We start from the raw sequence: 25,488 nt of genomic DNA, 5'->3' as shown, positions 1-25,488 counted from the left end.
TTGTTTAATAGACAGACCTTGTGTTTGTTTATAATATATATATATATATATATATATATATATATATATATATATTTACTTACATACACATACACCATTACCATAAACTATCTCTGTTTGTAGCCCCCGGAGAACTTCAAAAGTAGAACTTTACCTCCACCACCTTCCTTCTGGTACCTAACATATTCGGACTTCCAGCCACCTATTACCAATAAAGGGTACCACTTTAGCTATGGGAAATCAGAGCCAACACTAACTTGTTTATATTGTATGCTACTCATAAATCATCTCATTGTAGAGGACAGATAGCACAATAATGAGACATTTATCTGCATACCATTGATGATTTCCATACCTCATGCTTTTCATACTGTATGGATCCTTCGAATAACAGAATCCTTAATTGTGAAATGTATTCATAAATACATTGTCTTACTCCTGCAATTGGTAATACCTATTTAATTCTGGCAATTATCATGTGTTTGCTTGTAAAAATACTTTCATGCTACCATACAACCAATATAACGGAAAAGGTCAGTTTGGTCGGCATATAGTTTTTTGCAGGTCCAGTCAAAGGAATATTGCAGTTCTGCAGGTTTTGTCACACAATGCAAAAGTTTATACTTGTTACCATAATAGCAAATTTTCCTTCTAATTTTACAGGACACTAATAACATAAACATATTGCTACCTCAAACATCAATGGAAAATGATTACAACTATAAAAATATAATAATTTTTCACTGACTAGCAACACAAAAAATGTACTTCTGGAACTAGTAATACATACGTAGCAGTTCATTGCAATAAGTTTAAAAAGTGCTCAGTATTTCTGGTTGCAAATTAAAGCATTTAGTTATTTACTCTTTAAATCAAAGTTTTGAAGATTTAAAACTGGTAAAATGTTCACAAATATTAGAAGCCATAAATGTTTTGTTAATATTGCCACTCACAGCTTGTTTTGGAAGGGTGTCTTGAAAACATCTTCCTAGAGGTTTATATGTGATGGGACGGGATAACGCCGCTTTGTTCCCCTCTGGATGAGGGATTATATGTTGTCCTCCACCTCCAGTTGTCCCTTCGGATCCAAGGCCATCAATTCGGTGAACCTGGATGGATGCATTGGGTGGGTGATGAACTCTGACATTTAGAAGCGGCGGAAGTACCTGAACTGCAAAAAAATTAAATATTACACAGATTGCAAAAAAAAAATATATCAGGGAAAAGAGAAACAGCCATTCTACCTAAAAAACAAACCTTCTATAGTTTACCTATGCCAAAAATATTTAAGTAAAGATTTAAGTGGATTATGGATACAATAAAATATTGTGAAATTTTAGGCAAACATTTACAGAAAATTGATTGTGATTCAAGTCAACATTAGTAATTTTTTTTTTTCTATTTCATTACTGTTTCAAAAGCAGGTGTAGATTAGAACTAGGTAAAGCAAATCAGGTTTATTTACAGGTTACAGTGGTTATAATGGGTTTATAGCACCATATCAGTATGCAGAAATCCAGAAATTAAATTTTTGAACTGTCATTTATTGAGTCTCAGCTTCATGTATGTAGGCATTTCCTAGTGTGGTCTGCATTCAAAAACAGTCTGTCCACGAATGTCCTGCCCTTGCAAACATTTACCACATAGACTTTTACTAAACTTACACTCAGTGGTATAGCAAAGCAGTTTAGTGAGACATATTACTACCTTATCGACCACAGACAAATACAAATGAGGTTTGTGCTTTATTATGCTACTTGTAGCTCCTGAGGAGAGGTAATAACAAAAGTCTATGCAAAAAGTGAGACTAGCTCAGCATAGGGGAGGATTTACACAGAATTCAGTTTTAACAAATGAGAATGGGTTGTAATGATTTCAGTAAATGGGAAAGATAAAGACTTACCAGCACATAGCATACCAGCAAAATATAGGAAATATGAAAATGCACTACACAGTAATAAGGACAAGGAAATTTAATAAAAAGTTTTAAGGGATGCCTCATTGGGGGAAGATTGAGGGTACATTTAGGGTGTTAACTACAGTCTAGCTTTAAAGATACCCAAAGAAGGGTCTTCAATTCAAAAATGGAAACCTAATTAATCCATTCAGAAGCTCCATATGGATATCACTGCAGTGGCTGTAAATTTGTGTTTATTGAAATTCAGTAAAAGGAAGATAGAGTACAAAAACACAAAATTATGTACAATGTAGGATCAATACAGCAGAAGATAAATGTAGGACATAAAATGACAAGCATGAATAAATCATATAAAACACAGGGTGAGTCGGTTCTTTTAATTGTAATTATGCCCCTATATGATTTCCTGATAAAGCAGCAAGCTGATCCGTATTGCTCAGCATCTAGTCACATCCCCCACGTCTGCTATAACCCATGTCTTTGTTGGTTACACGGGAAATTATATGCATAATATTTCTTTAAATTGGCAAAACCAATGCTACCCTTATCCCCAAACTCCTTTCTCTTTAGCATTCCCTTTCCCCTTTACCATCATATATTTTCCTCCTTCCCCTTTTCCCATGGGTCACAAGGAAGAAATTCGACAACTAGGGACAGTCAGGTATACAAGATGCAGGATTTCTGACTCTTCATCTCTACTTTTACTAGGATCTAGAGTCTGAAGGACTGCCAGAAAATCTGAAAAGTTCTGAGAAATACCCTATAGGGGGTATTTATAAATGATTCCCCTGTCAATTCACTCATATTAGTTGTTTATACTGTACATTTAGCATTTCCTATTGTGACAGCTTTGCACTTTGACAAGCGGCCACTAGGTGGCAGAATGAGTCATTGTTTTAATAGGAATCAAAATGAAATATTCTAACACTTTTCGAATTTCACACCAATTGACAGAGAAAGTTTATCCATTTTGAAATGTTTGAGGGTTTGGCACCAGTTTACTTTCCAATATTATTGTTTTTCTTCTGATGCTGTACTTTGTAACTGGTCTGGTATTAAGCTCCTTTCTTAAGTAATGAATTAAGTAAAGGATGCTTTTCTGGAAGCACAGAATATAACTGGGTATTAAGGCTTTAAAGTAAAGATAATAACAATGAACAGTGATCCAGGGAACATCCGATTGCCTCATGGAATCAGGAAGGAATTGTTTCCCCTGTTGAAGCAAATTGTACCAGGGTTTTTTTTGCCTTCCTCTGGACCAACTATGTCTTATAGGGTTTTATATCTGGAATATGTTTTTTTCCCTAGTGGTTGAACTTGATGGACTTATGTCAATTTTCAACCTACTATGTAACTATGTAATTGTAAAAGAAAAAAAAACAAATGGGACAGGATGTACAATACATCTTGTAGCAAACGTTATTGCTTGTTTTTGTTTTTTTCAGGTTTTGGGAATTCACGGAAAACTATAGTTGTTTAATTCTAGATTATATAACACAGGTGCATCTAAATAAATTAGAATATCATCAAAGTCAATTTATTTCAGTAATTCAATTAAAAAATTTAAACTCATATTACATAGATTCATTTAAAACAGAGTGATAGATTTACAGTGTTTATTTCTTTTCATTTTGTTGATTATGGCCTACAGGTGATGAAAACCTAACATGTAGTATTTCAAATAATTAGAATATTACAGAAGACCAATAAAAAAATGTTTTTAAACCTCAGATTCTTTTGTACAGAAATATTGACCTACTGAAAAGTCTATGTATGCACTCAGTACTTGGTTAGGTCTCCTTTTGCATGAATTACTGCATCAATTCAGTGTGGCATGAAGGCAATCAGCCTGATCATCAGTCCAGTCCATTTTCTCCTTGGCCCAAGTAAGACACTTTTGATGTTGTCTCTTGTGCAGGGGTAGCTTGAATCAAGGAATGCAACAGTTGTAGCCCATGGCCCAGGTACTTCTGTGTGTGGTGCCTCTTGAAGCACTGACTCCAGCTACAGTCCACTCCATGTGAATCTACCCAAAATTCTTGAATGGGCTCTGCTTCTCAATCCTCCCAAGGTTGCGGTTATCCTTGTTGGTTGTTCACTCTTTTCTGCCACATTGCCACATTTTCTGCCACATTTTTTCCATCATCAGTGGTATGCAGATGTTTGGCAAGTGTTAGCATCCCTACCCATGTATTTCTATACATAGCAATTGATTCTACCCATAAATTTACCCCATAGGCTCCATATGGAAACAATCGTTTGAAATTATTACTCTAGGCACAGTGAGCCCTGCTAGTGATATTGAAATAAATATTTAAAAACATATACCCCACTGATGCCATCTTACTCCACCAAACCATTCACACACATTAATTTCCCTCACTGTGGTCCTGATTTATTAAAGTTCTCCAGGGCTGGAGAGAATACACTTTCATCAGTAAAGTTGAGTGATATAAAAAACCTAGAATGCATTTCCTAAATGTCATTAGCTATTTGTTAGCAAATGTTTTTAATTCTGGACCAGATTTGCTGGATGACCCAGCTTCACTGGTGAAAGTATGTCCTGTGCAAGCATGTCTACGCTCCCAAGCATTATCAGTTTCACCCAACCCACTGGCCAATCAGAAAATAGCCTCTTAATCATCCCTGGCTATTTAGCCAGCTTAGATACAGCACTCAGTGTCCGTGCAACGTGTCTCCACCTAGCTTGCAGAGTATTTCCAGTACACCTGTTGCTTAATTCAGTATTTCCTCAGTCAAGCTCCTGTGTTAATCCCTTGTTGCCCAGTCTGTTTCCAGCCAGTTCCCTAGTGCCGTTCCCATCTATCTGTGGATATTCCTGTGTCACCAGTGCCTCCTGTTGTTTCCAGCGTCTCTTGTGTTCCCTGTGTCTGCAGTGGCCCCTGTGTCACCGTGTCTATTTCCTGGATTCCTGGTACTTGACCCCTGGCTTGTGACCTGACCTCTCTTGCTTGCTGCCTGGCTTGACCCTGGCCTTCCTTGACAATTCTTCTGCTTAGTGATTTGGTACCCTGTATCTTCCTGCCCACACTGGTGTGCCCAAGGACTGCAACCTGGCGGTAACCAGCAGCGCAACGTCGTCACCACTAGAGGCTCTGGAGAAGACCTGGTTGCCACTTAGACTCTGCGCCTTGGCCCTTCTCAGGGCTCACAACAGTTTTGTGCAAGCCATAGTGCCCGCTAGTGGCCCTGTCCCCCCAAGCATGACACACTAAAGAAGCTTGTGCACTTTCATATTTACCAGGGTGTGAATAGTCATGAGGTCTTTGTATCAGGAATGCAATGTGAAAGAATGAAAGCCAAGGGGAAAGTTCTCATTGCCCAGCAGGGGAAGGCATAGTGAGTGAGAATAAGGGCTCACTGTCTTAAAAGGAAATGGGATGAATTTAGTCTTTAAGGATTCAGAGAGGAGATGTTTTGAAATTTTCTTGTAGATTTAATGTTCTTGTAGATTTCTACATCTAGGATTTTAAATCCTGCAATTGGAAATAAAACTTTAAAAGCACAAGTTGCGTATTTTAACATCAGAGGTTTGCAACAAGAGCTGTAATGTCTGAATAAATTAGAGAACATGTGGAAACTTAACCAGAATAATGACTATTCTGTCAAAAAAACGTCTGATCTAGCGGCGACGTCCTTAATGTGCTGCAAAGTGGGGGGAAAGGTGTATAATTAAGAAGGGTTTCATGAATTTTTGATGTCAAGATAATTTAAACTGAGAATGAGAATTTAAACTGAGTCAGTATGTCACTTGGGTTTATGTCTATGATAGCAAATAAAGGCAAATGGTTTGTCAGAGTTGATAATTTCTGCTAAAATAGCACCAACGCCTGAGATAAGGTTTAAGGGCAAGGTGCCAGTTGGAATAATGATGAACAATAAAAAATTGTCCACCAATTTTGCTTGTAAGTTTTGTGGGATCAAACTTAATACCCAACAACGGAGAAGAAGAGAGTTGCAATCTCATAGCTTCCTATAGCATTACAACAAATAATATGTGTGTCCTTTGATGGAAGAGGCCAAACTTGAACAAGAAAAATGACCACTATATACAGCAGCCTAGATATAAAAAACTTTGTATACACCATTTGTGTCACACAGCTAATGAACCTGCTTCTTCTTGCTTGATAAATAACCAGTGTAAAATCCATTACATTGTTCTATCCCTCTTACTCCTCTCCTCCTGTGATCAGCTAGAGTTAAAGGCCTTCACTGTTAATCACAGATTTGTCTCCAGGTACCTATTACCTGCCAAGATACCTCACTGGATGATGCGATAATAGGGAATAGGGGAAAATTAAAGAAGTTAAAGATTAAAGAAGTCTGAGTTCAGTCTCCTGGTGGTCTGCAACTTTTTCATGGTAGTTGAAGTATCGGTAAAAAACCCTACACTTTTTATCTAATATTAGATTATATAAATGTAATCTATTTACAATATTTTTCTTATGGGTTAGACATTCATATTGTCACATTAAATGTATTTTGAATTGTCTCTGACATTTTCCTTTGGGATGCCCATAAAATAATTACTGCATTGATTCGATCAAAAACATTTTTTGAATGTAGATATCTTTTATTATTGTATTGTTGTGGTTTGATTTCTTTGAATTTAGATATTTTTAGATTGGTTATAAAAAATTGATCACTTCTTTATAATTTATCCATATATTTTAAGTTAAATCTGGGATGTTGCTCAGTGTGAGATGAATTATTGTAGATTGTGGCTCATTTACAATTCACCAATGTGCATGGTTGTAGCAAGTATAGTGTTGTCATATTGTAAGTGATATATATATATATTTATTTATTACTATAGTATATTACCAATATGTGGTGCAGTTTATAGTTTTACCCTAGGTATTCACTCTATTGCATGATAGATTGCATGTCAGACTGCAAATATCATTTAAGACTTGTTAGGATTAATTTATACTGGTTGATATTGTGTCATCAATACTTTCATGCAAACTTGTAAAGATTCCCCATAAATGTATTCAAAAATAACAAAAACAGAGATTAACATATGTTAGAAATAATAATATAATAAGGTTGAATACCTTCTGAAGAACTTTGTCCAGGCGCCAGTGGAACAGTAAGAGCTGACTGACTGATTTTTACACCTCTCCCTTCAGGATCATCATCTCCAGTAATAACTTGCACAGCATAGACTGCATGTTTTCCTGATGATGGTTCTATTCCTTCAGTTTCAGTTGCCTCACTTTGACTTCGTGATCCACTGCCTCCAGGTACAGCAGGGAACTGACAAAACCTTCCAGTGAATTCAGGTGGACACAGACAGTGATTATTGGAAGAGCACTGGCCACCATTCATGCAAGGTATTGGGCAAACCACTGTATGGAGACATAAAAATATCAATTACAGCTAGTAAAAAAAAAAACCTTAAAACATATTATTAGGTGTGATTTTTTTATGACTATTTAGATTTCCAGTTGCCTGGCTGTCATGCAGAGCCACTGGCTTCAATACTTTCACTATATAACAAAGTCAGGAAAAACTTGGAGGTCCTTTACGTACTTGTTCTGGGTTATTTTCATATGTACTAAAACAAAGCATTACCATGATAGCCAGACAATTAACAGAACGGGTCATCAATGTGAAAATGTGGACATGACTAATGCCAGCCATATGCAGATGGTTGCTACAAATCTGCTAAAGTATGGGTAGCATTATTGAAATGTTCACCTATATTCTGCGGCAATGGTACCACAAATCTACACACAAAGTATAAAATTTACAAAAACCATACCTGTCAATTAGTGTTATATACCAGCATTAAAATAATTTTAACATAACTATTATACATATTCAGATTGATGAAAATATATTTAGGTTGTCATATTATTGTTAATATTAAGTTGTCCTATTTTTATAATAATGCTGTATATTAGTAAAAGTCACACAAGTAATTTTCAGTTTTTAAGCAAGCACTCTATAAATTCAGGTGTAAGTGGTAGAAAATGACTATTGAACCTATGAAGAAACCCAGGATTTAACATACTTAAAAAGTAAATTCTCAAAACAAAAAATAAAATCGATTGGATCAATCGATCGGTCCGGAGGTCTCTTCCATCGGGTCCCGTGTTGTCCCAGTATCTGTCTTCCGGCGCTGCCATCTTCTCCTCGACGTAGTTTGGAAAAAACTTGCCGAGGCGATCAAGAATTTAGGCGATGGTGCTGCACAATTTTATTTTTTTTCAAAAAGGGTGTTGCACATAAAAAAAAAAAAACAAACAGAATTTTTACCTTGGGGTTGTCTACCCTTTTATGTAAAGTGAAAATTCTGAGTTTAGTTAAGCTTTAATGGGCAAATCAAAAGAAGCTTCTTAGAGAGACTAAATTGAGAGTTGCAGTGTGGTGGGCTACACTATTACAGACATAAACATGTACACGTTTTAAGCTTTAAAAGGTCCAGAGAAATGACTATGAAATATAAGGAGTTTCTCAAAACACCTGAAGTGATACAGCTGCTTCAGGTCTACCAAGGCCTAACAAATAAGTTGTGTAGCAACCAGCAAAGGATTTAAACAAAATGTTATTATTGCAGAAATGGCTAAAAGAGGAAAGACAAACCATAAACACCCTAATGAACAGTTTGACAGTAAACGCAGGTCACAGGGAAATAACCTAAGGGCAACCTCAGATGAAAAACAAAGATATTCAAACAACTCCAAGCTCAGAATAGCTCCTAATGTCATAAAGGGTCAATTTAAAATCACTCTTAAAGCAAAAAAAAAAAGAAACCATAGCCAAAGTAGACTACAAGAGCTTGCACAATCTCTCCAAGACAACTTTTTTGGACAGGTAAAACCACATTGGCACAAAACCTATGCAAAGCAATCGGCACATCCAAAATGGCAAAATGTGACTTCACTAGCCCAGAAGAAAAACAAGCAATCAACAAACTAAAAGCTAGAGAGAGAAAGCTCAAAGTTTTTGATAACTCATGTGATACACCAATAGCATTGCACTAAATAACTGAGAGAATAAACTCATGATGTGTACAAACTGCCAGTGGTACAGAATTAATAATATTGGAGATGTTAAGACACAATTTCCTAGAAAAATACACTACAATCTGGAAACTTTTTATCTTGTTAGGTATGCTGGTTGCTTTCTAGTCTGGAACCAAGCACTCACTCAAATCTACAAGAGTGGATACTGTTATGACTGTGTGGACAGTAAATTAGGAAAACTGAGGAGAGCATAAATGACCCAGTATACCCCTATTATCCAACCCTTGTATGCCAGGACTTCCTTTATACTCCCACATCTTCCCATTGCTTTAGCAATGCTAAACATAACTTGGTCCTGGCAATAAAGCTTATTTTGATTTGACATTTATTTAATGTGATGTTATAAAGCTAGGGAAACAGACAGTGTAAACTAGGCCCTTAGGGACAACACTTCACAGAGTGGTTTCATGGTGGTTTTGATGAGGCGGTGTGGTTTTCACCTCTATGTATTCAACTAAAACCTCTGTTTTTTCAAAAAGCTAAAACATAATTATTATTTTTTTTTTGCATGGTAACTGGTACATGTTTTGGGAAACTGTTGTATTGTTTGCTCTGCAAAAAGCTCACTTTCTCATGCGCCTTGCTTTAGAAGCTAGTTATGAATTGTTTTGAGCAGTTTTCATTTTTGTTTACCTCGTGTTTACCTTTGGATTAAAAATGCTTGTCAGCGTGCATCCAAATTTCTTGCACTGTGCCACGACAAATGTCAACCAGCCATAATGTAAAGGCTTTATAACGTACATCAGTGACCAATGATGTTTGTTATTATGTGTTGACATTAAATGCAAAAACATTGTGACACTTGTAACCCGCTGTAGATACACATTCACATGCAATTTGAGTCCCTTTTGATTTACAATCACATTTGGGGAAAAGTTGTGCAAAATATCAAACAGTAAAAGCAAACAATGGTCCAGTCTTGCTTAGGCTAGGCTTAAAGAACACAAATGTGTGATTCAGGTACCAAAAAACTAAAACAAAATTTACATAATTTAAACTTGTATGTACCCCCTGTACTCCAAAGATCCATAGTTTGTATAGCTGGCACTAATGCAAGCAAAATACTGTCTTGAATTGAACACACTGAATAATCTAAAAAAAAAAAAAGAACAAACATATCACACTAAAACTACAACCATACCTTCATCATGCAATCCATTTTGTGCACCATCAAAAAGGATAATTTTTGAGTTCAAAAGAGTACAAAGAAAGAAAACTCAACAACAAGAATTGTCATGAGAGAACCATAAAACTTTTCTTACCATAACACTTTTTATGGGCTTAAAAATATTAGTCTGTGACACTGAAGGCAAACATTGAAGAAAAAAAAACGTATCCCTTTCACATCTAGAGTTTATCAAAACCTTGATCAGTTTACTCACCAATAACTTTTTAAATTCTTTGTACCAAAATATTAATAACACTTGTTTTTCGGAAGGGAATTCAGAAATTTGTTTTTAGAAAAAGATTTTTTTTATAAGAGGCAGAGCAACAGACAAATATGTGGAAAATGCAGTTTTAGCTTGTTTATATGTAATATAGTTTCTGTAATTAATACTATTCAAATATTTTCACCAAACTATTTTCACCTAATTATCTTGAATACCATAAACTAAAATATGTGGGTTTAGGCACTTATATCAGCACTAGATAGTTGATAAGCAAGTGCATATAATTTTACATTTCTAGATTAGGCATTTTCAAAATACAATGACTGTATATCACTGGTTTGAAAGGATGATAATGTAAAGCAGGGCCATAGGTTGCATAAAATAGATAAATAACAAGTAAATAAATAATATGGTCAACAAGTGCAAAAAATAAAGTTACCCTGAGCTGTAAATAGGTGATGCATTAAAAACCATTACGTTCCACAAAATCAGAAACTATAATGATAACCCTAAACATATTATTTTACTGTATCAGGTGATATCCAATATCTAATAGTCCTAATTAGTGTCTTCAAAACTTATGTATGGGGGGGCCCCTTGTTTTTTTTTAAATATTTAATAATTCCTTTCTAGAATTTATTCACCTTTTTAAAAATTGTTTTTTACTTTTTTTCTATGTACAGCCATCACAAGCCTGGTATTCCATGAATGTTAGATGGATAGTGGTGTCACATGCCTGCCATGGTGATATAGGGGTCTATTAATCTACTACTGACCCAAGTAGATTAGGGATAGATAGAACCTGATCTCCTGGGACACCTGTCTGCTGTTTTGACAGCTCTAATTGAAGTGCACAGAACTGGGGACCAGCAGATAAGATGGCATTACCTAGGCCAGGCTATATGGTAGGGTGCTATTATATCTTCAAAAAGCAATGCAGCACACCCTGCAGCCACTCTTACCAACTTTGATCTTTCTGCTTTGCACAGTAAAAACTAGAAAGTATGTATGTCACTATATCTAAAATGAGGCATATAGTGAAAATTGAAAAGTTTATTTTACAAATATCTTACAGTCTCTTCGGTCTTAAAAATGATATCAGCATTTAGTTCAGCTTTACCTTCACCCAGAATTTAAATTGTAGAAGTTGTTGATCAAATCTTCCACTTCCTTTTCTGCGGATTGCCGTTTTGGGTGAGCAAACCAGGCAACTGCCCAGGAGCCAAGGTTAATTTAGGTCTCAGGACCCCACCCGTCTTTTCCCCACCCATCCCCCAATGTAAAAACATGTGGAGTTTTATGGTAAAATGTAATTATGTTTACTTATTCAAGTAAATGATAATCTAATAGGCTACAATACAATATTCTCCACCATAAGAGACTTTAAGGTACAAAATAATCTGCTCAATAACATCTTTCAATGAACCTTGCAAAATGTATCTTTAACTGTTAAGTGATTTAAAAAAAAAAGAAAGACATAAAAAAATACAATAGTGTATTCCATACCCTATGAACCATGTCATGTCAGAGGGACAGAATAATTATCTTTTCTAACCCAATTTATATAAAACCAGCCCTGCCCTAGAGCAGTCTACATCTCCTTCCGTGTGACTAATGTGATCTCTGGAAGCTGTTGCAAGTGATGGACTTTAACCTCCCTAGCGGTTCATTTCTTTACGGTTTTATATGTCTAAAAGCGGTACATTGTTTTTCATGAAAATTTATTTTACAGTATAATATAATAGTATGAGTATAATAAAGTTTGAAACACAAAATCATGTAAAAATAATAAATTGAATAAATTAAAAAAATCTATATATTTAAAAAAAAAATGTTTAATTTTTTTTTTAAATACATATTATACTATACTAGAAAGGTTAATGAGTATCCTCCCAGCATAGTAAACGTGCTAGAATTATGTTTATTTACAGAATGTGGGTGGATGTGTTTAAAGCTGAACTCCAGACAGATAAATAAACACATGAAATACTTTTAAAGGATCTGTACCTGCCAAATGATTTGTCTTTCTGCCAGAACACAGCTCTGTCTGGTTGAGGAGAAAATATGATTTTTTCTGGACTACAGTTTAGTAACACTTACAGGTCCTTTGCTTCCTCCAGCCTGTGATTAGACAATACAAAAGGAAGCTTAACAATGATAAGCTGATCTCAGCAGCGTATGCAGATGACCTGTGATTCTACATATCATCTCCTATAACGCCGCTTCCAAAACCTTCTATTAGAGCTCAGACACTTCGCCGAATTGTCTAATTTTAAAAATAACCTACAGAAATCCGAAGCCCTAAATGTTTCTCTATCTAAACTGGTTAAGAGAACACTGTCACCAAGTTTTTCATTTAAGTGGGCACCATCTTCCATCAGATACTTAGGCACCCAGATTCCAGCAAAACTATTGCATGTTGTTGAATTAAATTTTATTCCTGTTCCTAACAATATCCAAAAGGGTCTCCAAAAATGGAAACAGTTAGCTTTTACCTGGTTTAGGGGATGTAACATTCTAAAAATTATTGTCATGTCTTTATCCATTACAAGCCTTACCTATTTGCATACAACCACATTTTTTATCTAAATTTAGGTCATAATTCATAAAATTTATCTGGCATCCAGACACACCAAGAATATGTATGAAAACATTCAGATTACCTAAAACGAGAGAAGGTATAGCATTTTCTGGTCCTGTTTTCAACATCAACAAGCAGTACACCTAGCAAGACTAATAAACTGGTGCACAACCAAGAGGTCAAAGCTTGGGATTCAATTGGGGGACGCAATATCCACAACCCCAATTGAATCTTTGGCACGGGCTCCCACTACTGTCATAACTAGTATGTTAAAACATCCTTTGATAGGAACCACTTTAACAGTACTCTTTCTATTTCAAGTCCCAAATTTCTGACACCTATTTATCTCTATTATCTCCTATACTGGGACATCCAGATTTTCTTTCTGGAACCTCAGACCCTATTTTTCGTTCCTGGAACAACCAAGACAATTTCCGAGGAATGCATTTTATTTGAGATGGGTCCTGTGCCCCAATCTAAGTTTTGCAAACAGATAAAGTTTTGGCTACCTAGGTCACTCCCACCATCGAATCAATTTTGTCGCCCACTCCTACCCTTGGAATAATTTTGTATATCCCAAGGGTCGCTAAGAGGCACAATATCTTATGCTTATCAAACACTGCTTGCTGCACAGACCCCCATTACACAATGGGAGTAAGACTTAGACATGATGCTTTACTTTGGCTACAAGACCTCTATCAGTAATAAATACCAAGAGATAAACTACAAATTAATCACTCCATGGTATAGAACACCAACCAAGTTAGCAAAATTCTATTTTTGGGGACTGCCCAGCCTTGGCTACTTTCTGAAACAATATAGCTGATATAATATGTAAAACTTACAGATGTTGACATAAAAGGAAAATCTAGGCTGGCACTTCTCCATATTTCTAAAATGACCAAGAAGAAATACAAATGCTCTCTTTTGCACCAACTAAATGCCGCAAAGATGTGTATATCGTCATGTTGGAAGCTTGACAATGCCTCTGACCACTAACCAATGGATGAGGAGAGTGGCAGACATTCACAGCATGGAGAAAATGATGACCTCTGGAACTGAAAAAGCTGAAAAAATCACGCAGACTTGGTTCTAATGGATCTAGTTTAGCACTATCTCAGATTACAGTTCACTACTACACCAAACACAGGTTAACTAAGAGCTGTCAACCTCAGACAATGCAGGACATGCCATATAAAGAACAGGTCAGCAGTGGATAATTTGCAGTGTAATTGCCTAGACCCTATTACCCCCCCTTCTAACTCCTTACCTGTCTATACTACACCTAACTACTTTTCTTTTCTTTCTATCTGCATACCCCTTTCATGCCCTTTAAAGTTAAAATAAAACCAAAATGCTAAGGGTTTTTGATAATTTTCTTTGTTCATCATATAATGACATCTATGTCATGTAAGTACTATTACATTTGTTGTTTTATTTGCATGTTGTGTATGTATGAACCAAGTTGTATCTCAATAAAAATTAAATAAAAAAAAAAAGCAATGATAAGCTGATCTATTGGTTACTCTGTTTGCACCTTTTATCAGCATGTCCCTTGCACTACCACACAACCGGCTTCTTGTGATGATTCTCCCTCCTCCAGTCTGAGGTTTGTTGTACAAAAAACCCAAATCGAGTATTACTCATTGTTTTCACAAAAAGACGTTTAACGCTGTGTCAATTTATGCATTTATAAATGTCTCAGGTTCATTTGTAATCTATTTGGCTAAACAAAATATTTTAAGATGCTAAATACAAACTGGTTTAAAAGGGCAGACTAGAATAAGGTGAAACCGCAGTCAAAAAACAAAAATTATGCAGGTAAGTAGAGGTATCTGATTGACAAGACAGTGGGGCTGATTTATAAAAAAGTTGAGCATCTGGGCTCAGAAGTTGTGATAATTATTTACTTAAAATATCCAACAATGTTTAAAGCAAATTCGTATTCATTTCTTACTGTAGTGATGTACATTTTTTTCAAATGAAGATTTTTCACTCCTTTTGTAAATCAACTTATTTACAGAACATGCACAGTGCAGTGTATACTTCAGGACATTTGAGTTGCATTGTCACTGGCCACCCTAAGAAGAAAAATGGCAGGAGAAGACGCAGCTACTGTGAAAATGGCAAACGTTGTGACGAAGTGAGGGAGAGAAGAAAACTGTCAACTGGAGAAAATTAATCCAAGTTTATAATAATGGTCAGACATGTCCTAAGTTGCTTTTTCAAAAGTGTATTTCACTCTAATAAATCTTTAATAACATCTTTAAAAAAAACACATTTATTTACACTATTCAAGAACTTATAGCCTCCACCTGTTGTGTTGTTTGTATTTTGTTTGCCTCCACTGGCTATCCAATGCACCCAAAATGTTTGGATACTAAGATTACAGATACAGAAGCTCTATCTCTAGAGAAGAGCAAGGAGAGTATTTACTGCCTGTTGGAATCGAATATCTCATGTATTTTTGAAGGTTTTATGAATTTGACTTTTGAATTAATTTTAGTGTTTAAAACAGCTTGTATTTTCTTTATAGCCTTTCTTCCCCACCCTTCTGTTCAGCAATGTACAATCCCTCATTTGCTATACTATAAGGTTGGTCTCTGACTTTTGTATTTACTATACAGGTAGTCCCCGAGTTACATACGAGATAGGGACTGTAGGTTTGTTCTTAAGTTAAATTTGTATGTAAGTCGGAACAGGTACATTATTTTGATAAATGCAATTAGTACAGTTTTGTCTCAACATAATATTAGGCAGAATGGTGTTACTGTATAAAATCCTCATTGTGAGTCAATCACAAACAAAGCAAAAAAAAAAAACAACTTTATGGAGCTTATACATTCATTAACTTCTGGAGCAAGCTGTGCTTTGATATGCAAAAAGCAACAACTGCAGAGTTTGTCTTAGTCATTAAAGAGTTACAAGATGTTACATATCAGCTCAGCTCTTAAGATCACCCACAACCTCAACTGTGTTAAGCAAAAGATTTCATCTGCAAGTCATGCAAACCGCCCCCCTCCCCCCTATCAAGCCTTCGTCCTGCACATGAGCGAGCAGGGAAGCCACATTCATATCTAGGAGTCCTCTGTATGTCAGACGTCCTTAACTCGGGGACTACCTGCAATACGATTAGAGTATGAGTTATAAAGTGAGTTAGTGAGTTATAAAGTGAGTGAGTTATAAAAAAAAACTTTGCGCTTTCCCTCTATAGCTTTTAGTTTGTTGATTGCTTATCTTTGTTTTGGGCTTTTCAAAGTAGTTAAGTCACATCTTGCCATTTTGGATGTGCCGATTGCTTTGCATAGGTTTTGTACCAATGTGGTTTTAACTGTCCAAAAAGGTTGTCTTGGAGAGACTGTGCAAGCTCAGGGCCTACGCCTGTACTTGCCTGGGATTTTTCATAGACGTGGTATAATAAATGCTTGGTTTGGTAATTTGTCACTATTTTCCTGTCTTATTGTTATTTTATTGTACATACTTGCTTTTGTGTTTTCTTGAAGTTTACTTTACAATAAAAATTTGATAGTGTGTTGATTTATGTTTTTATTCGGCTACTAAAAAATAACATGTTTGACTGTTAAATATGAAAAGACATAATTATCTAAAACCTTTTTTACTCATTTAAAATTGCAACCCAAACTAGCTTTCAAATCAGTATGTATGCCTAATGACTACAATATTTTTTATGCATTTACGTAAAACTGTTCCCTTTCCAAGCAGGGCAGACATTGTTTGCATTGTCATTGATGCATCATTTTTCTACAAAATTCCAACACCTAGGGAGGGGGGAATTCCTACTTCTTCTAAACCACTATAGAAGAGCTAAATCTATTCTGTTTCCTTAGTACTATTGTAAGAAATAATCTGTGTATTTTTTAACCTTGTTTTATTAGGAATAATCCATCATTATCTGCTAACAGGATGATAAAAGTAAAAGACAATTTTTGCCTGTAGTAAAGTGTATCAAAAGCCAAAATGATTTTGAACTGATTACCTAAAAGGAATAAAGTGATATTTCATTTAGCTAGTAAATGCAGTGAAAATTTACTATGCAAAAATATCTAATCAAGTGCAGGGAAATCCAAAAAAAAGATGATTGGATGGTTGAAGTCAGCAGAGCTCTACCTTATTCACTAAGCTAAGGTAAATATATTCCATGGAAGGCGATAACTTACATTGCTAAGTGAACAGCTTATATTCTTTTAGCAAATAAACCCCAGTGACACAGACACCAATAATTCCGCTTTACCACCAGCTACAGTGTGAATAAGTTGAAGTTGATCAATATCCAAAATATTTAGCTTTGGATAGAATAGAGATGGATTAAAACTCGTCAGGATTTAGGGCCTGTTCTTACTATTATATTTTACTATTCAAATCGTCTAGCAACACCGATTTTGTCCCCAAAATAAACATCTCTCTTAAGAGTTTACCTGAAAAGGATCTATCCTTTCCCTGTCATCCATTATTATGATTTGGGTATAGGTACACTTTAAAATCACCCTAGTATTTAAGGCAGTTATATTCTCATGCCCGTGTCATTATCTCAAAAACTTGCCAACACATTTTACTTTCTTTGCTCCCACAGAAAACCGGTCCATAGCTGCCAAGTGCCAACTGTCTATGTCTGCAGAAAAAAACTCACCCACTCGAAATCCAGATCCTGTGAGTGTGTCTGTTGAGCCTCCATTCTCAGCAATAAGCGTCATGTTGCTCCCCGGCTTGCAAACATTATGACAATAGCCTTTATGACATGTCCTTTTACACACGACAGGGGCAAAGACCACCTTGAAGCTCTCACGTGTAGCTGATAAAGAAAGATGGGAGAAAAATGTCCCCATATAGAGGACAGAGAGAAGAAAAGAAATACAAAAGCGTGCAAAAGTCATGCTGATCTCATGGGATCCTTCACCTCTGTGTGTGCGAATATGGATAAAGGTATGCTTTTTTTTATAGGTTGTGGCCTGGAGTCACTAGTTGTCATTGCATGTGCGGAGCATTATCATAGGATGATGTGCAAAAAAATTTCAACAATAGCAATAACAAAAATTTTGAAAGCGGGTTTCTTCTACTAAGAGACACCTTGTGTGTCCGCTTATAAATATATAATAATAAATATATAACAAAAAAATAAAATGTATACACCTTTTATGGGTGCTATCGATGATTTAGAGTAGGTTTACCCTTATACCTGTATCCATCTGTCCTCCACAACTGCATGCATGTGTGCCTCTCACCTCTCACTTTGTGTGTTGAAAAGATGAATCAGTTAAAGTTACATACTGAAAGAGAAGCAAATAAAAGTGTAAAGAAATAATAGTATAAAAAAGATGTTTGAACCTGGAGACTTCAGGAAAGAAGAAAAAGAGGAAGCAGTTACAAATAGTGGTAGACAGTGACAGTCACTGTTAGCTGGAGGCTCTGAAAGCTTTAGGAAGAAAGTTTTCCGGATGAGAGTAATGTCTTGAGAGCAGCCAGGGAAGAAACAGGGAGTGAGAAAACAGGAAGATGGAGGAGGGGGAGTGAGGGAGTGAGAGAGGCAGGCAGGGGAGGAGAAACAGACAGAGAAAGTGGGAGTAGACTGGAAAAAGGCAAAGAACAAAAAAAAGTTATACGCACAGCTAAATGACTGGAAAAAAAAAACACTGAAACAAAAAAGCAGAGAGAAGGATCTGAAACAAAAGAGACTAGGCTGGATTATAGATGCAGACACAGCAAAAGCAATGAACTTGAACTTTTAACTGTTCTGTATTTTGTGCTACACAGAAATGAAAAGTTATGTGACAGAATTAGGAATTATTTGAATATTAAAACAGTAATGAAAACTACAAGACTATTTAGTGCTTTAAGTATAACAGACAGTACAACTGTTTGGAATATAGTCCACACACTCAGGAAAAGTTGGAGAAAAGTAGACTAACTAAAATGCCTTTTTGCTGATGTCATTCCAATTTTTTTTTTTTTTGAGAATTTAACCAACTGTGTATAAAGTAGATAGACTGCAGGACATGTAGTATAAAAGATTACCATTACGCACAGGAATAACTGTTTTGTGGATTTTCTGTTATTTATCTACAATTACCCACTTGTGTTGTGTTGTAAAATATGTAATTTGTAAAAACACCTGGATTTTAAAGTAGCTGGATAGCTTACTTAAATGTAAAAATAATGTAGAAAAAATGCTAGTTATGACAGTAAACTTTTGATTTAAAACACTGTAAAATAACATTGTCGTATTTGAATCAACAAAAGTCGTTTCTTTTGTTACTTACATCACTTTGCAGACAAGAGTCATACTACTATGTCAGGGTTTTCCCACACATCCTTTGTGGTTTAGGGAAGTTCAATAATAACACAATTCACCAGCAATTACCAGTTACATTTATAAAACTGTAGTTACCAAAACATTCATGAAATGTATTTCAAGATGATATTCATGGGGGTTTCAACAGAAATAAAAAATTTTTGGACTTTGTGGAAAAGCATACCATTTAAAGGTCAACACAGATGACGACAATTGTGTTGATGATATTAAAACAACCCCAATGACTCTCTTTATGTCTGCATATTCTTCACGAAGAGAAACTTAATGGCTAATTGGGACTGACCCAAATTTATTGCCATTGTGAAGGAGGACACACTTTAAGCTCCTCTTTGAGCTATCGATGAATAGTCATCATTCAGTTGAGTTATAGATTGGAATTCCCAATTTCTCCATTAAACCAGGTATGTTATGGCAATACACAAAGCCATTGTCAGTTCTAAAGTACTGCAGAGTACTCTGGTTCGAAAGTACGATACCTTTGTTCCTTTTTCAAGGAAGTTTTTGTCACACAGTCTTGATGCTAGAAGTTCTGAAGCCTTCTTCAATAGTCCCAAATCACATGCCAAATCACTCAACTCATGCTGATCAAATCCCTTACGAACAAAGTTCCCTTCCATTCTTCATCATTGTTGTCACCTAGTTCATCACCATAATCATGTTCGTCAAGAGAGGGTAGTGTAACGAAAACCAGCTCTGTGATTTCATCTGAATGTGCCACTGGGCGTATAGCTAATGGTAGACTAGGATACTCCATGTTACATTTATTTTTCTTGTTATATTCTGAAGTTTTCACTATACAAAAGTACCAGTCACTGAAATGATCTCCTGGGTCTCGCCAAACCATAGGTATACCAAATAGCATCTTATAACGTGTTCCCTTTGTCCACATCCATAAACACTTGACACACTGTTTGCACAGCTTATTAGGGGCCCAAGACTTATCTTGATTACCAAGTTTAACTTTGAAATATGCCAAATAGGCTTGCTCTACAAATGTGCTGATGTTCGCCCTTTGACTGGGAATAGTGAAACTGCCACAGATATAACAAAATTAATCAAGGTTGTTAAGACGCAAAAATCAATTATGCTTATTCGCTACGTAAAGCAGCGCACAACCTCTGACCACACTGTGTTGTGTGTAAATGAATAGCCATACAAATTCATACTACAGTAATCACAATAATATAAGCAGTAGAGAAAAAAACCTGACGTGATAGAAGATAACTAACTGTACTTTCAGAATCAACATACCTTTTTTGGTGTATATAGGCTTAAAAATTGAAGTCAACAAAAAATTTGTTTGAAATTGTTCCCCAGTGTAATTGGGAAGGGAGTTCTCTATATGGACCATTTATAAATTTTTACAGGGTGATCATTTCCCCCCTTAAACTTCTCTTCTCAAGAGAGAATAGCTAATCTCTCCTGAAAGCTAAACTCCTCCATTCCGTTTATTAGTTTAGTTGCCCTTCTCTGCACTATCGCCAATTCCACAATGTCCTTTTTGTGAACGGGTGCCCAAAACTGGACTGCATATTCCAGATGTGGTCTGACCAATGCTTTGTACAGGGGCAGGATTAGGTCTCCATCTCTCTCTATTCCTCTTTTAATACAAGAAAGTACTTAACTAGCTTTAGATATTGCAGCTTGGCATTGCATGCTGTTATTTAGTCTTTGATCCAGAACTAGAACCCCCAGATCCTTTTCCATTTCTGACTCCCCCATATGTATTCCCCCTAGACAGTATGAAGCATGCATGTTGTTAGCTCCCAAGTGCATACCTTTACATTTATTTATATTGAATGTCATTTGCCACTTTGCTGCCCAGTACATCCAGGTCTGCTTGTAGAATATAGACATCCTGTATGGACTTCCATTACATAGTTTGGTGTCATTTGCAAACACAGAAATTGTACTTTTAATCTCAAACTTTATATAATTTATAAAAATGTTAAACAGTAAAGGTCCCAACACTGAACCCTGGGCTACACCACTAATAACCTTAGACCATTCAATGTATGAATCCATAATTACAACTCTTTGGATGCGGTGTTTACTTTTCTAAACCTTTTGACCCTAACTTGCATATTTCCCATCTGTGGGGTAATGTGTCAAATGCTTTAGCAAAGTCCAAGTACACTAATCAAATGCTACTCCACTGTCTACCTGTATACTTACTTCCTAAAAAGAGAGTAAATTTGTTTGACAACTTCGGTCTTTCTTGAAGCCATGCTGACTATCATTTATAATACTATTTTCTAACAAAAACTCCTCTATGTGGTTCTTTATCAAACCCTCAAGGACCTTTACAACTAAAGATGTTAAACTAACCGTCTGTAGTTACCTGGTAATGACTTTGCTCCCTTTTTGAAGATGGGAACCGCATTGGCATTACGCCAATCTATCGATACCATGCCAGTGATCGAAGAGTCTCTAAAAACTAGAAATAATGGCTTTGAAATAACCATTTTCCTTTGTGTACACAGAGCTAAAAAAGTGTTAAGTAAATCTGCCTTTTCTTTATCCCCAGTTACCAACCCTGAGACATCCTTTAAGGGGCCCACATGTTCAGGTCTGATCTTTTTGCTATTAATATATTTTAAAAAATTTGGGGGTTTTCCCTATTTTTCTTTGCAATCTGTTTTTTATTTTACAATGCAAGTTTTGCACATTTTATCTCCTTTATACATATTTTGTTATATTCTTTATAGTTTTCAAACAATAAAGGTGATCCTTCATTTTTATATTTTTGGAATGCCCTTTTCTTATTCTTTATGGCTTTTTTAACATCAGCTGTGAGCCACATATGGTTTAATTTTAGCCTCTTAAACGTATTACCCATTGGGATATATTTTTCAGTGTGCTTTTGTAGAACAGACTTGAAACATTCCCATTTCTGTTCTGTGTTCTTTGAGGACAATATTGTATCCCAGTTTAAGTTACAGAGACCGGCCCTTCATAACGAAAAATTTGCTACCTTAAAATTAAATGTTTTTTTATCTTTACTGTTTTTGCTTCCTGTTTACAGCTAACATTAAGTTAAATCATATTATGGTCACTGCTACCCAGATTCTCTTTTATATGCCTATTTGTTATAAGCTCTGCATTGTTAGAATGAACTAGGTCAAGCAGAGTATCATTTCTATTTGGGGCTTTAACCATAAAATTTTCTTGTATGAAATTCACAAATTTCCTCCCTTTTGCTGTTCCTGTAGTGCCATTATTCCAGTCAATGTCAGGGTAGTAGAAATCTCCCATGATTAAAACACTTCACTTTTTGCTGCTTTTTCTATTTGTGCTAGTAGTTGATTTTCTATTTCTTCCTTAGCACTGGGGGGCCTATAGCAGACTCCAATAATTAATTGTGTATTTTTCAACCCCACATTCAACTCCACCCATAATGCCTCAACCTCATCGCTTGTTCCATCAACAATTTCTTCTTTCACATTCATTTTCAGATCACTTCTCACATACAGACAGACACCGCCACCCTTTCGTTTGAATCTGTCCAGGAATATGACAGCCCAGTCATGCGAAGAACAAAGGCAGGATTCAGGAATGCCAACTAAGTCATAATGCTCTTCACTCATTAAGGCTTCCAACTGCCCTGTTTTGTTTGCCTGACTTCTAACATTGGTAAACAGGCTCTTTAAACCATTGCTGCATTTACCAGCATTTTTTGCCAAATCCTTTTGTTTTTCAGTACAACTAGAATTGCACAATCCAGTGTTTGCTTGTAACATGGGCTCCATACATTGATCCATAACCCTCCCCCCAACTATCCCTAATCCACCCTCCACTAGTGTCTGACCCCTAACTAACCTTTTTGCCACCTTATTTAACTGTCCCACTCTCTCAGTCCTAATTTAAATATCCATCCACCATTCCCCTAAAGCTTTCCCGTAGCACAGCAGACCCTCTTTCATTTAGGTGATCAAAATACCTAAATGTGTTTAGTGGTCATATTTACAAAAATAACACCACCTCTTCAGCAGTACAGGAGATGCAGCACTACAAAAAAATATTGAATGTCCCAAGCAGCTCACATTTGGTAGAGTTTGATGTAGGCAAAAGATTGACTGCAGGAGGGGGTAGTAAGTGGCATCAATGATGGACTAAGCTAACCAGTTCTATTGCACCCCAAGATTGTTTATGTGTATAAGATGTGTATATGTATGTACATGTATGTGTATGTATATATAGGTGTACATGTAGTACCCAATGTTCCAATGCTTATATATACACCAGGCCATATCCTAATAGTTTGATTTTTATTAAGTATAATTAAATAATGCATGAAGGTATGTTTGTGATCTGTTTCTCCTCTTTGTCCAGCCACTTCACACAAGGGACAATAGACAAACAGACCATCCGATGCCAGGAAACTGATACAGTTCCCATAATAATGATGATTACCAGTAGGGCCTTTAAGGGTAATAAACCAATCAAGCCTGAGTCAGCAGGAGATGGATAAATAGCTAGAGACGTGGGTTGGGGTGATGGCCCATCCGGACCATCTTTGGGTGACACCTACATTAGATGGCTTTGCCTCCAGCTTCCTATATGAAATTAGCTGGGAGGTCTAGTATATTCCTGAAGTTTGAAATAACCAATCCATAGCTAGGGGAATGTGTCAGCCAATAGGTGTCCTACAGATCACACCCAGTAACCAATCCATGATCACCCACGAGGCCTAATGGGAATTACCTATATTAAAATAGGAACTGAGAGAATGGAGCTCTTTTCTTCTGAGGGTCTCTTTTCTTAGGCTCTGAGGTAAGCTCTTCTTATGGAGCTCTCTCCAGAAGGGAGCAGGCTCCTGGGGTAGCCATTTACATCTTAGCAGGTAGCTATTCCTGAATGCATTCTTACATTGTCTTAAATGTGTCTATATTATTTGCTATGTTGTAAGCGAAGGATTATGTACTAACCATTACTACAGAGGTTTACCTACTAACAACAACATTTTCATTTATATTTTGTTGATTGAAGTTCCTATATTTATATCAACCAACATTGCTGCACATTTTATGTTTCAACTTGTTTCCTAAATAAACTGTTTGAGTGACTAGCTATTATTTGTGCATGATCCTTCATTTATTGAATATATATGTGCATTGATAGGGTGATATATTATCCATATTTATGCAGATAATATTCATAATTAACAGTACAGCTAACTGTCCTGCAAACCATTTGGGAGTACGGAAGGCCTGATGTTGTGGTTGACGCAAATAACTGCAGCCCAACAAATGCCAGACATCAAGAGCCCTCACGGCACAGCAGCAGACACTCCAGAATGCAAATATTACACAGCAGGAGGTACAACAGGAGACAGTCCAACTATTCAGTGCCCAGATAGCAGCATTGTTTGAAGCAGACCTTACTAAGCAAAAGCTACAGAAAAGGACCGGCATTATCAAGCTAAGGAGACAGCAGCATTAATTTGGGCTGCTAACAAGGACAGACAAACATTGAGAGGTTTTGCAGCAAATGTCTTTACAAGGCCAGGAGGACTCACGCGTTGCCATTGGCAACACTGGGGTAGTCCGCGCAAGCCATTTTTTGCAAAAGGTGATCCCACATGACCATGTAAAAGGTTCCCTCTATACATTTTGAACATGCTGCCCTCTAAAAGGACTGGCCCAAGGCTGAGCAGGCAGCCATTTCTGACTGGTGAATTGCAAAGGCATATTTGATCTGGCCCAAGAGGCTGCCTGCGATTATGAAAAGCCGACTGTCACAATGCCCATTGGTTCCCAAAAAGTTCATTTCTGTTCAGACCAACCTGAGAAATACCGGAGGTTCCAAATGCATGAGCTCTGCCATCTAGTTCAAAAGTGGTTACAGCCAGAAACTTTTTTCTGCACCACAAATTGTAGCGCACGTTGCTATGGATAGCTTTCTGACAGCTCTGGTCCACAAATAGCCAAAGTGGGTCAGTAATGCCAATTCAAAGACAGTGAACCATTTAATGAAACTGATTGAACGCTGCCTGGCTGCAGAAAGATACCTAGCAGGAGACCAGCATCCATAGAATACAGTTCCAAAGAGACTGTTACCAGGGGTAACAGAGAAGTGTGCAACAACCGGGGAATTTCCTCCTGGTGAGAAACTAATGGAGAGCATCGGATCCTCTGAAACTGCACCACAGAAATCGCCAGGGCAACCTACCTGCTGGCATTGTTAGGAACCAGTTCAAGTTGCAACTTATTGCT

The 25,488-nt window shown here is 36.4% G+C and overlaps 1 protein-coding gene across 1 annotated transcript in view; it reads right to left on the bottom strand.

The window, feature by feature from the left end:
* LTBP3 (latent transforming growth factor beta binding protein 3) overlaps nt 1-18,446 on the bottom strand; it is a gene marked incomplete in the record, with an annotated part of 88,198 nt that extends 69,752 nt beyond the window's left edge. The window contains 3 exon segments of the mRNA XM_072422963.1: nt 954-1,171; nt 6,997-7,290; nt 17,594-18,446. Coding sequence (XP_072279064.1) covers nt 954-1,171; nt 6,997-7,290; nt 17,594-17,837 — 756 coding nt within the window.
* Between the last annotated feature and the right edge of the window lie 7,042 nt (nt 18,447-25,488).

This window comes from Pyxicephalus adspersus, chromosome 9 (assembly GCF_032062135.1).
Source record: "Pyxicephalus adspersus chromosome 9, UCB_Pads_2.0, whole genome shotgun sequence".
Classification (NCBI taxonomy): Eukaryota; Metazoa; Chordata; class Amphibia; order Anura; family Pyxicephalidae; genus Pyxicephalus; species Pyxicephalus adspersus.
This window is presented reverse-complemented; position numbering and strand designations above follow the sequence as displayed.